Source organism: Lupinus angustifolius, chromosome LG20 (genome assembly GCF_001865875.1).
Source record: "Lupinus angustifolius cultivar Tanjil chromosome LG20, LupAngTanjil_v1.0, whole genome shotgun sequence".
In the NCBI taxonomy this organism is placed as follows: domain Eukaryota; kingdom Viridiplantae; phylum Streptophyta; class Magnoliopsida; order Fabales; family Fabaceae; genus Lupinus; species Lupinus angustifolius.
Window position 1 is genome coordinate 18433309 of NC_032028.1, and position 18426 is coordinate 18451734.

The 18426-nt window shown below is 30.7% G+C and overlaps 1 protein-coding gene across 2 annotated transcripts; it reads left to right on the forward strand.

Moving 5' to 3' along the window:
• On the forward strand, positions 13592–17582 carry LOC109336366 (beta-glucuronosyltransferase GlcAT14A-like). Of its 2 annotated transcripts, none has more exons than XM_019572918.1 (4): positions 13592–14247; positions 14650–14725; positions 14809–14924; positions 16503–17582. In XM_019572918.1, the coding sequence occupies exons 1-4, from the start codon at positions 13641–13643 to the stop codon at positions 17015–17017; spliced, it is 1314 nt and encodes a 437-aa protein (XP_019428463.1). In that variant the 5' UTR covers positions 13592–13640; the 3' UTR covers positions 17018–17582. The 2 variants fall into 2 exon arrangements, with proteins under 2 accessions (XP_019428463.1, XP_019428465.1); XM_019572920.1 differs by having other exon boundaries at positions 13595–14223.

Consider the following 18426-nt stretch of genomic DNA (forward strand, 5'->3'; position numbering starts at 1 on the left):
TGGTTCATCATGGAATACGCAAAAACTGCCTTTACAAATCCCTGGTTCATCATGACAAGCACGGGATCTGCCTCAACAAATTCATCGTTCATCATGGCAAGTGCGAGAACTACCTCAAAAAATCTCTAATTCATCAAAGCAAGTAGATGAACTGCTTCAACAAATCCCTCGTTCATCATGGCAAGCGTGAGAACTACCTCAACAAATCTCTAGTTCATCATGGAAAGCGCGGGAACTGCCTCAACAAATCTCCACTAGTAGAATATCATTCTACTTCATCAAAATTCAGCACTTTCTCAAAGGCTTTTTTTGAGCCTTGACAAAGTAGTGTTCATTTCTTTACTAGTTACTTAAAATGATACCTCTTTAACCTCGATTTGCTTGATATCAGGTAAGCAACAAGTAAAAAGGGACACTTGTGAACAACCATTATTGTCTGACCCAGAAAAAACCAAAAACCTTTTTTAAATAAAATTTCTCGAAAAAATAATAAAATGATGTTTATTTATTTTAATTTTTCAAAATTATATTTTTAAATAAATAAAGAATATTGAACTATTTTTATTGATTTTTATACTTAACTTCGAATTTATAAAAATAATTAAGTAAAAGATCCCTAGAATATTCTTAGAAAGCTTCTAAATTTTCATAAAAGAAATAAATAAAAAATTAATAAATCAAATTAGTTTTTTCAATAGAGTGAAATCTCTTAAAAAATGTTATTAGTTTTATCTAGAAAATATTTTTAGCTAACTTAATTTTAGGATTTAGGTTAAGGGGTTTGTTCCTTAAATAAGTGTATTAGGTTTCACATTTGGCATTCCAAATTTTCCAAAAAAGTCACACACAAAAAAACCATTCAGAAAAAGCAAAGAAAAGCAATCCAGAACACTAGGAGTTCCGATTCGGTGAGGTTGAATTTAGTGGCAAGGTCGTGCAACCCCTCTTCTGGCCAATAACACCGCTCCACATGGCATCACGATCAACGATCAATGGTTCCAACAAATGGAGCGATCATATGACGACACTAAGATGGGTTCATTCCTCCGTCGCTATTGTAGAGGAACAACACTCCCAATCCCAGCAAGTGATTACATGTGGTCAAGCCTAGCCCAAGCACACTACACCCTATGTTCTATCCAATCCAACATCGACATGCAGCATGTTCAAGCCAACCTCATTGATATTTGTTGGAATATGGTGGTGTGAAATATAAAAAAAAACATCAAGTCCCACATAGAAGAGTTTTGAAAAAACAACTCCCAAGTCCCATAATGGAGAGACGAGGAACATGGAAAAAATCTCATGTTATAAATAAAGAATTTCTCCCCTCATTATAACTTGCCCCAAGTTGAATGCGTTTTCGTTCAACGTTTTCTTTCTCCCTCATATTTTTCGTCGATGCATTTCCGGCAGACTTATTGCCCTTTCTTTCAGTGACACTTAAGAATTGGAACGGGTAGCCAAATTGTGGGCATTTCGAGAACTGAAACTGGTAGTCAGTATCGTGGAAAGAGAAATGGCACGGGTAGCCATATTGTGGCTATTTCGAGAATTGGCAATGTTAGCCATATTGTGGGAATTTTGAGAATTGGCATTGGTAGTCATATTGTGGTGGGTGTATTCGAGATTGGTTCTTACAGTGCAGTAAGAATTTGATAATAGAGATCTTGGCTGTTTTATCCTAGGGACGACGTGGTTGATAGTCTGCTTGCACATTTTGGACAGTACCACAAAACATCTTAAAGAGAGTGATATGGTCGTGACTCGGTCAGTGATTATTATTGCGTACCATTTATAATTGTTGCAAGCTACGGTAACAACATTTTTAAGACGTTTCTACAACAATGGTATTCGTAGATAATATTACTGGACCGAACAACTATGACCTGAACAAACCATTTCGGTTTGATGGGACAAATTTCAAACGTTAGCAACATAAGATGAAAACTTTCTTCACTATAAGAAAAGTTGCACACTCTTTGAAAATCAGTGTCCTGATGTTGCTAGAGAAATCTGGAAAAAAAAAAGGATAAACTAGCTATCAATATAACTCTCTAGAATGAAAATGATTACTTTTATGAATTTCATTCTGAATGAGTTGTTAGAGGATCTCTATAATTACCACAACCCATATATGTCTGCAAAATTATTTGGTATGCACTTGAGAGATAAAGAAATATGATATTAAGCATGTTAAGAAAAATATATATATGATGTTACAACTACCTCAAGTATCAAATGACTGATAATAAATCAGTAGAGTCTCAGTCCTATGAGATACATAGAATTGCTCATGAAATCATTTCTGATGGTATGGCCCTAGAGAGTTAAACTCGCAAAGCCTATGAATGTATATTCATTGGGTATGTTGTAAACAGCAAGGCGTACATGTTTTACGACCTTGACGCATAAGTAATCATTGAGTCTAACGATGTTGGCTTCAATGAAGAGAAATTCATTTTTAAATTGAGGAATAATGGGGGCATATCAACTCGTCACATACTTGTGATTAGAGATAATAATGGAAAATGAAAGGTTTGAAATAAAACCTAGAATAAGTAAGAGAGCAATAATTGTTAGAGAGTATAGAGCTGATTATATAGTTTATATATTGGAGGATAATCCATCAACTCTCCAACAAGTTTTGATTTCTTTGGACGTTGATTTGTGGTGAGAAGCCATAAATGATGAGATGGAATATCTAGAGTCGAACAAGAAACAGACTATGTTAGCTCAATCCATTGTGGAAGTTGAGATGATAGCATTAGCAACAGCTAATGAAGAAGCAAACTAGTTGAGAAGTTTGCTTGCAAAGATTCTCTTATGGGAAAATTGATTCTAGTTGCGTTGGTCCATTGTGATAGTATTGTGACTATTGCAAAATTTGAGAAATGCTTTTATAACGGTAAAGAAACGACAAACTCGTCGTAAACACAGCACCATTAGAGAGGTACTCTCAATAGGAGCTGTTAGAGTGGATCATGTACACACTGAGAATAACTTAGCAGATCCTTTGACGAAAGGACTAGCTAGAGAGAAAGCCCACAATACTTCTAAGAGTATGAGAGTATTGCCCCTAGAATGAGGATCACTCATGATGATGACTGGAGATCCCAAGAAATAGGTTCAATGGGTAATAACAAGTTGTGAAGTGATATGAGAATGAACATGCTATAAAATTATGAGAAACATAATTCATGCAGCATATGTAAGGATGAGTTAAACTCTTAATGAGATCTATACTCCAATTAGAGTGGAGTACCTAGGCTACAAGAGTACTCTTGATAGACTCACATATGTGAATATGGAAGTGAGGGTCGCTTCCTATGAAATTTTGGGGCATAAATTTCTCGAGTGTTCACTATACTGGGATAGACGTGCATGGCCTTTAACGCACGTGCTTTACATAATATATCTTTGAAAAGGTTGTGTATGGTTTGATGTTGGAAACAGAGTTCAAGACTACGAGTCACATTAGTAAAATCTAGATCTTACTCACTACACAAAGGTTCAAGTCGCATGACACCTTTGTTTATGCACAATCTTATTGAGACCACAAAAATTCTTAGAAATCATTTTTTAATTTCAAGTGGGGATTGTTGGAACATGGTGGTGTGAAATATAAAAAAAAACATCAAGTCCCACATAGAAGAGTTTTGAAAAAATAACTCCAAAGTCCCACATTGGAGAGATGAGGAACATGGAAAAAATCTCATGTTATAAATAAAGGATTTCTCCCCTCATTATAACTTGCCCCAAGTTGAATGCGTTTTCATTCAAATTTTTCTTTCTCCCTCATATTTTCCGTCAATGCATTTTCGGCAAACTTCTCCCCCTTTCTTTCCATGGCACTTAAGAATTGGCACATGCAGCCAAAGTGGGATTTCGAGAACTGACACTGGTAGTCGGTATTGTGGGTAAAGAATTGGCACGGGTGCATTTCGAGAACTGACACTGGTAGTCAGTATCGTGGAAAAAGAATTGGCACTAGTAGCCATATTGTGGGAATTTTGAGAATTGACATTGTTAGCCATATTTTGGGAATTTTGAGAATTGACATTAATAGTCATATTGTGGTGGGTGTATTCAAGATCAGTTCTTACAGTGCAGTAAGAATTTGATAGTAGAGATTTGTGTTGCTTTATCCTGGGACGGCGTGGTTGATAGTCTGCTTACCTATTTTGGACAGTACCACGACGTCTTAAAGAGAGCGACCTAGTCGTAACTCAGCCAGTAAATATTATTTTGTGTCATTTATAATTGGTGCAAGCTACGGTAACAACAATATTGCCCACACAGAATCATTTCCCTTGCAACTTTTGGTATTTGTCTTTTTTTCTCTTTTTAATTTTATGTTTTGTTTGGTTCTTTTTAATAATAAACATTAATTATTTGTATAACCTTACCCCAAAAAAAATTCCATTTATAATGCTAAAGATAACTTTAATGTCAATAAGAACAAATAATGATGCTAATATTTTAAAGAATAGACCATAATAAAAGTGGAGATAACCTTTTTTAGCAACTCATTAGTAAACACTTTTTATACTAATAATTAAAGATAATTAGAATTTATTACTAAAATAAAAAATGATAAGCAATATAACCATTTGTTTTGAAACACATTGTAATATCACTTATTATAATGAAATAATTTTTGGAGATTAATCAAAGACGGAAGAGGGTTGCCGAATTGTTTCTCGTCTTCAATTCATCATCGAATGATCACGCCTACACCGCTTCTTTTCACTTATTTAATTTTAAAATGAGCAAAAATATTATTTTTCAAGTAAGTTGATAATTAACACACAACCATAATAAACCATTTTTCATAAATAAATACCCAAAATAAATATTTTTTCAAAAAATAAAATTTGTTAATCACATCAATGATAGAGGAAAAGTCGCATCTGAGAGCTTCTTTTTCTCAACTCATCTTTTGGATGGTTACGTAAGTCGTTTCTTTCCTTAATTAAAACATTCAATTAACAAACATTTTCTATCAAAGAACTACGTAGTCTAAATTTTCTATTTGTCATAGGGATAAGTAGGAGCAGAGTTTCACATTGTCAGACACAACAAAAATAAATAAATTTTGCCCCTTTTAATAATTAATTAAATAATTAAAAATTAGTGAGGGATACCGTTTAGTGAGGGATACCGTTTAAAATGGACGAATAGGGTGCTAATACTTTTCATATTTTGTAATTGACTTATGAACCTAGATATTAAAAATCCAAAGCCCAATATTTTTTTTTGTTTCCCACGGGTATCCTCGCAATGGAGGCAATCCTGTCCGAGTCGGGACCATCCACAGGTACGTGGGGCTAACTCTCCCAACGGGTATTTTTTCCATCCACAAGACTCAAACTTGGGTTCTTACTTAAGGGGAATCAAACATGTACCAAGCATTATATTTCAATGTGATTGAGTTAAAAGATTTTTCTATATTTTAACAAAAAATGTAGTGTGAATGTAATAAAGTGGTGCAGCCAAGGGCACGTAAATGTTTATTGGCTTATTTATATGAAGAGTTTTATTGTCTTATTTTTTATATAAGTGGTACTACTTTGTTTTTTATTAGAGATGTGTGACGTCTGCTAAATTGTTTATTATATGTATTACGTTAATTTATTAATTTAGAAGTCGTTTAGTTTTGTAACAATTTGAAAAAGAAAATCACTTCAATAAAAAATAAGAATAATAAACTTTAATTGTCATTCGATGTCATAGAACAATTTGAAATGTCATATTAATTTGAAAGCCAAACAATAATTTAATTTTATATATATATAAATCTTAATGCATTCATTGTGCCCGTGATTGGTCAACTCATATTCTTCCCTCTTGATTTTTATATTTATTTCATAATAATCTCATCGTATAAATTATACATACATATATCTTTATTATTTGTTTATTTTAGATATAATAATTGCTATGCGTATGCTTGAGATATATTTGAGGAGATGCAAAAAATAACTTTTAGAGCTGCGCAACACTTATTAATTTTATTTATAATTAAATTATACCTAATATATATTTTGTTAATTGAATTAATTTCATCCACATATTATTTCTCTTTCTTTCATCTTCCATCTCTTAAATTCTCATATTTCTCATATGTCGGACTCAAGCATACTTCAATCTTCTCACAGTAAAAAAATTCTGACATTTTGTTTCTCCATTCAGTCACTCATGTAATTTTTTTGTCACAAATTAACCTTTTATCTATATTCCTCTTGAATCTTATACAAACTGGAGAATTAATGCGTAAGACTTTTCTAATATTTTTTTCTAAAGCTACTCATTTTACTTTTTGTCACAAGTTAACATTTTATTTACATTCCTTACAAGTTCTCTATGTTTAATTTTTCATAGCTAAATTTTCATTCCTCACAACTTCTCCATTATTATTAATAAGAGAAAAACTTGGATAGAGACATATATAATATGTCATATTTAGAAACAAATGTATTTTTGTTTTCTGTACTATCATTCATAACTAAATTTTAATTAAAATTAAATATTTAATATGTTGTCAAAAATTTATTGATTGTTTATATATATATATATGTCTCTCCATATAAGTCTTTCTCTATTAATAATAAGATTCAACGTTGGTTATGTGACTCAAAATTATTATTTCAAATTGTTCACTATGAGTTATTTTATGTCTATGTACTCTACTAATTTAATTTTAATAGAAATAATATGGAGTAACCCGATTGCAGGCATCTAAACTAAGGTGTAGTACAAAAATTAATAAAGTGAAATTAGTGTTTTTGTCCCTTTTTGTAAAGGGTGTGTTTTTTTATTAAAAGTTGTTTATTTTTTTATTTTAAATCAAATCAGTCATAGTGCAAAAAAAAATAAGTTGGAATTATTATTTTGATCCCTTTTCCTATTTAATTTTTTTAACTTCGTAATTCACTTACGAATCTAAGACTTGAAATCAAGGTATGCAACATGTTAAAAATTAAAAATTCATCAATTATAAAAAATGAAAATATTAATGTCAAAATTATAAAATTTAAACAGATGTAATTAAATAAATTACATATTTTATAATTAATCTTATGTAATTTCATATTTTGAAATCGTTAAATAAACATTCATTATCAACATTGTTTAATATTTCTCACTAATGAGTAAACAATGTATCTTACACTTTCAATCAACTAAAAACTTATTGATTTCTTTCAAAGAAACAAATTCAACAATATTATGCATTTCAATGATGTAAGTCACAAGATGATTATCAAATATCACTAAATCAGTTGAATAAAATTCATGTGGATAAACTTTGTGAAATGAATCATTTTTGCTATATCAAAACTACAGAAGAAATTGGCTAAACTCAAACGATAAAAACAAAGAAGCAGTTGGGTGCAGTTAGGTGCTTGTCAGGGACAAACAATCATAGAGTTCCTTAAGTTGTATATTCATAATATTATAAAATAATTCAACCCAATATAATTATTTAATTTTCACAAAACATATGTTGCCAATTACACAAAAAAAAAATTAGGTTTGTAGAGTTACAACTAATATACAGATATTTTTTTAAAATACAGGATATGCATTAGCACACCCTAAAGTACACACCCCACCATCCCTACTTGGTATCATAATATTTTTGTTACCAATTCGCCCCTTAAGTTGAAAATCAATAGTTTTAATGTCTGCCTTTAACCAGCATTGCCACTTATCGACTGTGTTTCATAGGTAACAGAAACATTATAGAGGAATACAATAAATTTTCATAAACTTATTACCACTAAAGATTAGAGCTTCACTTATTATTAATTGAAAATAAATATTACATGTGGAAAAAATGAAAATTAAGATAAATACATGGTAATAAAAGTGGTACTAGTCTTGAGTTGAAGTCATTTCCATTTATGACTAGTTTCTTTTCAATGAAGTTTTAATCTTTAATGGTATAATTTTATGAAACTTTATTTTGTTTCCTATTTAATGCTTCTATTAATTATTCAACTTATAGGTGATTTTTTGGAAACTAACTTTCTCTTAAAACTTTTCCTATTTATTTTTCTCAAGTGAGGATCCACTTACTTTGAGATTAAGTTTTTTAAACTTACTTTTCAACATAGTCATCAATTATAAGGAGATCTAATGATTTAGATCTACTCACTAATTAAAATTATTAAATTTCCCTAGAATTAATAGCTAGGATGAGGAGTAAGTTTAAAAAGTGAGATTATCCATATTAAAAAGTGCTAAATTATTAAAACTACACTTAATTGTTCTAAGGATACAATCTTAATATATATTTTGTTATAAAGTAAACCATCATCGTAAAAACACCCAAAACAACATAGCCAAACAACTTACCAAACTCTAAACCACAAAACACTTCAATAAATAATAAATTACCCATTTTTTTAAAAATAAACACTTCCCCTTCCCCTCCCACTACAATGATCGAATGGAGCGCGTACCAAACTTGTAATATTTGTGTGTATCCATATGGATAATGAGTATATGTAAGTACCCAATAAATTTTTAAATTTAAATATATATTTATATATTTTGTAATAATTAATATATATAAAATAATTATTATATAAAAAATAAAATTTATGTATACATTAAATATACCATTATATTTTAATAACTAAAAGTCATTATAAAATAGGAATAAAATTGATAATATATAATTCTAGGACAGTAAAAAGTATAATATATATATATAAAATATTTAATTAAAAATAAATTTATAAATACACAAGATACCTACATAATGAGTATCATAATATTCATTCTCACTCGTAAGTTATTTTTATGGTACTTGTTACAGATATTTTAATGGATACCCACGAGACAGATTTTTTATCATCTCGATTCATCTTCACTTTCCAAACTCTTCACCCAAATCAATTCTCAACTATCCACTTCAACAACATAAAAACTATCCATTTCAACTTTTAAAAGAGCGAAGTAACGAGGAGATTGAGAGTTTAAATCTCACCCACCATAAAATATTACTATATTAATATTTACCTATAAAAAACTATACATTTCAACTATTAAACATTTTTTACATTTCTACTTCACTTTCCTCACTTCATGAACCCTCATTTTCCATTACTCATTAATAACCCCTGTTCCCAGTTTCCCACTCAAAATCTCTCATCCCAATTCAAAAGTTGTTTGACTCTTCTGTTACAAGATACATTCTTTTTCATTTTCCATATTTTTAATTTTTGTTGCAGCAAATGCGCTTTTTGTATTTTATTGGTTTAGAGTTACATATTTTCTGTTCTGCATGTTTGTTGCAGGCTTTGACCTTTAGGTTATATATGAAGAAGAAAAAAACATATGGGATGTGTTTGCCTTGATCAATTCATTTTCAATGAACAAAAAAATGGTGAAAATAAAAAAATTTCATTTTATATTTTAGAAAATACGAGCTGTATTTCCAGAAATTTTGAAAATAAAAAAGTTTTTCCCAATATTTTCAATAATGAGACAATGACATTTGATTGAAAATTTCAAGACTTTTATTATACCATCCATTCCATATCTTTTAATATTTTGATTTTTTCATGTTATTCCAAATATTTTCTCATATTTTATGTGCATCTTTCTTCATTTGGTATTTAATCCAGTTTTCAATGTGCAATAAATGCGAATATTTTAGTCAAATTTGTATATATTTTTTATTTTTAAATTATTTGCATAACCTTAAACATCAAAATATATGAAACAGAGAGGTATGTTTTAATTATATTCTCCACTAATCAACAAAATGTCAAAATCAATCAAGGATTGTTTCCCTTGTCTATACCACAAACATCTTCATAATAAAATTTATTTCTTTATCTTTAAATATATCAACTTATCTACAACTCTCTTATGGTATTGTTGATATTGTTAGATGATGGACATGATAATATATTATTTTGGGGATGAAAATTGATGTCCATTGAAGTTAGTACAACCTTAATTAAATAATAGAGTACTTATATATTATTAATTTATTATAACTTTAACTATTTGGAGAGCAAATGTAATTACATAATGTCTATTATGACTTTTCACATGTCTTTATGATTGTTAATGACCAAATCTTTATAATTAAAGATATTCAATATATGTTTACATAAAATCTGTTGAAAAAGAAAATGAAAGTATCAAACATCCTATGAAATCATTGACTTGACTATTTTAGTCGCTAAAATTTATAGTTGAATTAATTGCCAGAATAATTGTTATATTTGTGGAGTTTAGAGTAGATGATTTTGAAAATGATAATAACAATCATGTTTTAAGAAAATAAAAATATAGAAATGAAAATTGTTTTTGAAAATGAAAATAGGAAATAGAAATATGAAACATTTATTGAAACCAAACACACTCTAAGGATGTGATTGCTTTAGTCATTTTCTGTTTTTCTTTTTCAATGAAAACAAAAAATGACTGTGAAAACATGTTTGTCTTTCTGTTTTCATTTCATATTTCAGAAAACAGAAACTTCATTTTCGGAAACATTGAAAATAAAAAAAAATCATTTCCAACATTTTCAAGAATGATGCAATGATATTTCCTTGAATTTTTAAACATGTCTTTTTGATTCATTTGTTTCATATATTTTAATGTTTTAACTTTTTTATGTTATTCCAAACATTTTAATGTTTTAGAAACACAATACACATTTATATTTTAGTTTTCAACTATACTCTTATGTATTAGTCTTCTTTACACTACAAATTTCTTCGTTATTTCTTAATACAATTTCCAAGGTGCATTATATATAATTATTTTAGACAAATTATATCGGTTTTTTATATCACTTAATAATTGTTTAAAGTATGTACACAATTTTAAACATCAAATGATATTAATTTCTTCACTAATCAACAAAATACCAAAATCAATTGTTGAGTATCTCCAAACTACAATACATCTTTATAACATAATTTATTTCTTTACTCTCAACATGATAACTTTTTCCGTCTTTCTTATAATATTGTTGAAATAGTTCGATGATGAGTATGATAATATATGATTTTGATATAAAAATTGTTGTTCATTGAAGTTATTGCAACCTTACTTAAATAATAGAACACTTGTATGCTACTAATTTATTTTAACTTTTTTGTAGAGCACTTGCAACTGTATGATGTTCTTTATGACTTTCCACAGGTCTTTGTGGTAGCTAATGACTAAGTCCAGTAATTAAAAGTGATCAATATATTGTTGACATAAAATCCATTAAAAAAATACAAATATCAAATATGAAGGCATCCTATGATATTATTAGTTTGACCACTTTAGTGATAGAAATTTAGAAGTTTAATTAATTACAAAGGCAAGTATCCTGGTTTATGAAGTTTACGGTGAATGATTTTGAAAATGAAAATGATAATAACAAACATATTTTTAGGAAATGAAAATATAAAAACAAAAATATTTTGAAAAATAAAAATAGGAAATAGAAACAGAAAACATATCTTAAAACCAAACACACCCTAAGATACCAACAAAGTGTTAGTATAATAGTGTAACCTTGCTAGATTTCTTGGATGACCAACATGTTAACGGTTCGATTCCTAGTGCGATACTTGTTAAGATGAGTAACCATGTACTCCAAAAATAATTAATTTCTCACTCAAATTGTGAGAGAATACTATTGGTAGTACAAAAAACACACTCTAAGACGTTATGCATGTTTGTATTTTTTTTTCAACTTCTCAAAGTGGACTTAAAAAAAAGAAAAATGTTGAGAAGATTGTATGGGCTACTCAGTCTTCATAATTGGCCCAAAAAATAAGTGGATTTTGGTGAAAAGGGAATAAATTAGTGAAAATGTGTAATTATGTTTATCTTTGATTATATGTTATGATCTATCTATAATTGGATACAAAACTGAAAAATGACTTTAAAGTAATTTGGTTCGTTCAGATACTGTAGAAAGTTTATATAGGAAGTAAATTAAATTAAATATATAGAGTTTTTTGTTTATGTTATTAATATCTCTTTACACTTTTTTAGATTTATTTGTTTCAATCCTTATCATTTATTGTATTTTTATTATAAGCAATAATGGAACAAATTTTATAATTTTTTACTTATCATGACACATGCGAAATAAAAATATTTATGGAACTCACATATTCCCATGAAAAATGTTGAATTTTCCAACTATATCAGTGTTAGCATGGATGTGGCATATCCCACTCACATGAACACATTAGTTTACAAAGTGCATTTAAAATAAAATTTTAATAATTAAATATATTTTATGAAATGATACACTTTTGTAGGACATAACATATTCACCCTTCTACACACTAACCATTTTACAAAATTATAATATGATATTAAATATAACTTAGTACAAATCGGAAACGTGATAGGATCATGAATTAGAAGACGTGTGTAATGGAAAAAATGAAGTTGTGAAAGGGTAAAACGGGAAAAATAAAATATTATTAAAAGATAATCCTCCTAAAAGCTTATTCTGTTAAAAATTAAGTTTCTACTATAATTTAACATAGTTACCTAAACAAACTTAAGTTATACAGGAAGTTTATTTTAAAAAAATAAGTTTTAATTATATGTCTAAACTATACCAAATATTTTTAATTAATATAGTTATAAGTTATAAGTTTTAATCAATATAGTTTTTATTATATTTCCATGTGACCAATTTTTTGGCTTTAGATAATATTTATATAATACCATTTATAACTCCACGTCTTTGTCTCGATCATACACATTCCTTGGATGGAAAAACATCATTTCAATGAATTCTCCAAAAAAAAAAAAAGTTAGTTTTCAAATACTACCTAACTTTCTATAAGTAAAGTTGCCATTATCAAGCAAATAGATGAAGTTTAGTAATGTTCCCAAAAAAGTGAATTTGAAGCCATCCCACCCAATTTACCCCTTCAGTCACGGCAAGCCAAACCCCCTTACAAAAAGACACATAACCCTTGTGTTCTACCCTTATAACCCCTTCTCTCTCTTCACCAACAATAAGAACCCCTCACCACTCACACATCACAACTCACCCACCTGAACCCATTTCTGATAATCTATACATTCATAAATATAAAAGTTTTTTATATAAACAATGTATTATCCATCATTCATTTTTAATAATATTAACTCTAAATGAAAGTAATTCATATAAATAGTGAATAATAAATTGATTATGTATAAATTTTACATTGTTAATGCATAAATATTATATTCATAAAAAAAAAAATACATGTAGGCAACTTTAATCCTTTAAACACTTAAATTTTCATCACCAATGTAACAAGCTAATGGGTGAGACTTCCATCTAATACAACACAAGAAATAGATGTACCTTTATAAAACAAATATATGTACGCAACCTTAATCCTTTAAACCCGTAAATTCTCATCATCATACGATTTAACAAGTGAGTGCACGAGACTTTCATCTAATACAATGCAAGAAAGTAGATATATACAACTTTAATCATTTGAGTGAAGATGACTCTTATATATGAATAATACCATCCAAATTTCTATAATCTAAAGTTTCTAAACCTAACCCTCCCATATTTTTGTTCTTGTTATAAGAGTGAGTTGGTTATCTTCCCTATTTCTTTATTTCCAAAAACAAACACACAAAAAATGAAGAGATTGAAAAACTATTATATGCACCTAAGACACCACCATCACCACCACCACAACTCAGAGAGAAAATGGGTTTACCCACTTGCAATCGGTTCAATGCTATCAATTTTCCTTCTCTTCTTAGCAACACTAACCTCACCCGCGGGTTCTCCATTCTACCGCTCCGTCACCACAACCTACTCCGTTTTCGTCGAATCCAAACTCCACCCTTTACCCATCTCCACCCTCCCTCCTCCGCCGCGCATCGCCTACCTCATCTCCGGCTCCGTCGGCGACGGCAACGCCACCAAACGAACCGTGTTATCACTTTACCATCCTCAAAATTACTATATTCTACACCTTGACCTTGAGGCCTCGCCTCAGGAGAGGTTAGATCTGAGAGATTTCGTGAGAGGGAGTGAATTGTTTCAGAGGTTTCGGAATGTTAAGGTTATCAGTAAGGCCAATTTGGTTACTTATAGAGGGCCTACTATGGTGGCGAATACGCTTCACGCCGCCGCGATTTTGTTGAGGGAATGTGGGGATTGGGATTGGTTTATTAATCTCAGTGCATCTGATTATCCACTTGTTACACAAGATGGTTGGTTTCTAATTTCGGAAAGGGATAACATCTATTGTCCCATGAATTGTGCTATATGTTCTGATTGGTCAGTCTCTTGTACTTACCAATCAGAATATAAGAAACTTTCTTATATTCTGATTGGTCAGTATTTTGTACTTACCAATCAGAATATATGACACAGTTGTGATATATATATATATTTGTGGGATAATTGATGTTGTTTCTATTTTTTGTTCGGAAGAATATATGTTGTCCCTTGAGTTTAAGTCATAGCTATGTGACTTGGATTCTGATTGGTCAAGTAACATGAGTTTCGGGCTTGTTTCATATTGATTAATCAGAATCTATGGCATAGAGTTGGGGCATACTTTGTTATCTTTGTTTTGTGTGATTGTGTTATGAGGTGTGGTTTTCTGGAACTGATTTGGTGTTTTGATGAACTAGATCTGCTGCACATGTTTTCTTATTTGCCGAGGGATCTTAATTTCATTGATCATACTAGTGACATTGGATGGAAAGAGTAAGTTTGTTCTTGTTTTATTTGTGTAATTTTTATTTTATTTTTCGAAGTGAGGTTATTTATATTTTATGTGTTTTGAATAGTCATCAGCGGGCAAGACCAATAATAGTCGATCCGGGGTTGTACATGAGTAAGAAGCAAGATGTGTTTTGGATTACACAGAGGAGGAGTAGGCCGACAGCGTTCAAGCTTTTCACAGGTTTGCATCTATTTCCTTCTCTTTATTGTGTTAGTGTTTCTTTTTTTACTTGATCCAGGTTTGTCACATAGTTTAGATACCATATGCCAATGTGAGTGTGAGTGGATAGAGATACTCATAGTTCGAGACTTTTGAAGGATTTTTTTTCTTTGAATATATTGTGATGCAATTGAAGTAGTGAAGCTTAAAAGACCCTTTCTGTATTTACTTCATCATATCATCTGTTCAGTTTTGGGTTTTATATGCATGGCAGAAGGTATCATTGATTTCCACCAGTTTTTGAATCTGCTATAGATAGAGCAAGGCCTCATTTTTTGTAGTACTTTCCGATTAGCTGTAATTTCCTTTGTTTTGTTTACTTATGCCACAAATCTGATTTATTTTCTCTAGAACTTGTGCTCTGGCTGATTTTTGTTTGAAACAATTATTCTTGTATATGGTAATGAAAATTTATGAATTTTGAACTAATGGAAAACCAATTATTAATTAATTAGTAGGAAAACTGTTGGCTAGACTAGTTGAAAAAGTTGAGCATTATCTATCCGTGTTCAGGACATGCGAGTGAACACTTTTTTGTAACTTCTTTTTTTTCATTTGTCCCGTGGATTAAACATTCTGACATCTGATAAGTTAGACGGATGTTACACATCAGATGAAACTAACTTTTAACTTTTTGCAATAAAACATGTTCTTAATAAAACTTTCCACAGTGAAGTTTTGTTATTCTACAATCTACAATCATTTTATATTCTTGTATCTTGTTGATCCTAGGAGACATTGTGTTTCATCATTTGGACTAGATTAATGAATTCTGGTATGACAGTAGTATATCATGGATACATTATTCTGTTTATAAATGCCATTTTTTAGTTACATGTGCACCACATGATTTGAGTGAGAGTTAATTTCAGTTGTAGTGATTGTTAACTATTCTGGGATCTGGGCAAGTATTGATGTAGCATTTGATATCCCAAAATGTTCCTAATATTGTTCCTGACGTAGGGAATAGGATGACTTAATATAATTCAACTAGAATGTGTTTACTTTACTGGCTTCTAAATTTTAATCTTAATGAAAAAGGAAAAACATCATTTTGAAAACATACATTAAGTTGTCAGTTAATGCCATTTTGACATTTTTCTGACAATGAATGGGTACAGCCCAGGAATATATCGAACAGGGCTATGCCTTCATGCTCATGTTCTATATACCACCTATCCAGTTCCAGTCATATCAGTTAATATGGTACAGGTCATAACATATCTCCCAGAATAGGTGGAACTAAGCTAGAGATATGTATCCTGGAGGGTTAATGCTTTTTTGCTTCGCTTCTATTACTGAACTCATTTTGACATCGTTCTGTTCCATTGTAATGATTAACGAATATAATTGTGGTAGGAGAACATTCCTCTTTGTTCACATGGGATCAAATCCCATTGTGACTGCCAAATAAAACCGATCTGTTTTGGTTGTATGTTGCACGTTTGTTTGAAACTAAACACTGTGAGTAGTAAATATACAATCCTTATAAGCGAGAATATTATCATAAATGATTATGTAAAACTTCTTTCTTGTTAGGTTCGGCTTGGATGGTACTCTCAAGATCTTTCATTGATTACACGATATGGGGATGGGATAACCTACCTCGAACTGTTCTCATGTACTATTCAAATTTCATATCTTCTCCTGAAGGATACTTCCACACAGTTATTTGTAATGCTCAGGAGTTCAGGAATACAACTGTGAATAGTGATTTACATTTTATTTCTTGGGACAATCCTCCCAAGCAACATCCTCATTACCTTACCGTTGACGACATGCAAAGGATGGTTGACAGCAATGCCCCCTTTGCAAGGAAGTTCCACAGAGAAGATCCAGTATTGGACAGAATTGATGCTGAACTATTATCTAGAGGTCCTGGAATGGCTGTTCCTGGAGGCTGGTGCATAGGAAGCCGGGAGAATGGAACCGATCCCTGCTCTGAGATCGGTGATACTGCAGTCCTTAGGCCCGGCCCAGGTTCAAAAAGACTAGAAATATTGATCAGCTCATTGTTGTCAAATGAAAGTTTCCGGCCAAGACAGTGCATATGAGAAGAACCAACACTGAGACCAATGTCTTCCTACTTCCAAAGATAATTTTCGCTGCGACAGTTTTAGTTTATATCTGCACATTTAGTTAGTGTGATGACTGTGATCCGTAAATTAATGTTTCTTTCCATTTGGAAAAGAAAATAGTGAAAGCATACACATCATCTTTCATATTGAGAAGACAGTGAGACAAATCTGGTGAAATTAAATTCTGAGGTTGATCTCACACTGTAATACTATGGTATATATGATATGACAGCTGACTCTATTGCCCCTTGTTACCACTTTCCTCCTTTTCATTTTACTTCAACCCAGCCACCTCAGTAACCAGCATTGAAGGTGTTCTCTAGGATAATCATATGATTCCAGTTGCCGCAATCCGATTTTCGGTTGAACATTGGCTCCGGGTCTACTGTTTTTTTGTTACCTGTAAACAAGAAAGGTGGAAAGAGGGTGGTGAGGGAGGGGATTGTAAGAGTGGGGGAACTAAAGAACAAGAAGAAGCTGTGTGAACTTGAATGAAATACTTTTTATGTATTTTTAATTTAGCATATGCTTTCCAATTTCATGGTGTTATATGGCATACTTTTCTTATCCTTGACTCATAGAATTTCTTGTGCTTGGGTGTCAAATGTCATTCAAATCATGTCCAAATGGTTACTTTATTTTTTATGGTTAAACTATACTATTGGATATCAACAAGTGTGTTGGTCTAGTGGTAGAGGCACACTACGACAACATGATCCAGTATTCGATTCCTAGAGAATACTTCTTGATTTAGCATATGATTTCCAAATTCATGGTTCTATGTGGCCTAATTTTCTTGTTCCTCGAGTCCTAAGATTTCTTGTACTTTGGATGCCAAATTCCATTGAAATCATTTCTAAATGAATTACAGTGAAGGTACATAAGTTGTATATACTGTCAATGTATCATTTAATATTTATATTTAATCATTGCTGACTCTTTAAAAAAGTAATTCGAGTGAATGATGAATGCTATAATGACTGTGTGTAAATATTTACATTGTCAGCATAAATATTACACTTAAGGACCGCAATGAATAGTGAACAAAGTTATAGTTTAAGCATTTCCTATATTTCTCCTTTTCCTTCTATTCATACACACTTTCCACAAGTGTCTAACACGTTGAGTTGATAATCTTCAATTTTTATATTAACTTACTAATAATCCACAAGTCAGTTTTTCTAGAAGTTGGAATTTCAGTATTGACTAGTTCAATGTATACAACTTCATTGAAGATCACTATTCCATTTTGTTACGTTGCCTTCAATACTCTTCATTCTTGTAATGGTATGTGTAGCCTAATTGTGCTCTCCATTATGGAAAGGTTTTGACTTGTTCTTTGGGGTACGTCAAAACTCACAAAATATGTCTTATACTAACCACTT

What these genes read in the sequence shown, in the direction of transcription:
- LOC109336366 (XM_019572918.1), top strand. Translation starts at nt 13,641, where the DNA reads ATGAAGAGATTGAAAAACTATTATATGCACCTAAGACACCACCATCAC. An exon ending in AGTGACATTGGATGGAAAGA is followed by an intron (nt 14,726 to 14,808) that starts GTAAGTTTGTTC and finishes TGTTTTGAATAG; the next exon opens with TCATCAGCGGGCAAGACCAA. An exon ending in AGCGTTCAAGCTTTTCACAG is followed by an intron (nt 14,925 to 16,502) that starts GTTTGCATCTAT and finishes CTTTCTTGTTAG; the next exon opens with GTTCGGCTTGGATGGTACTC.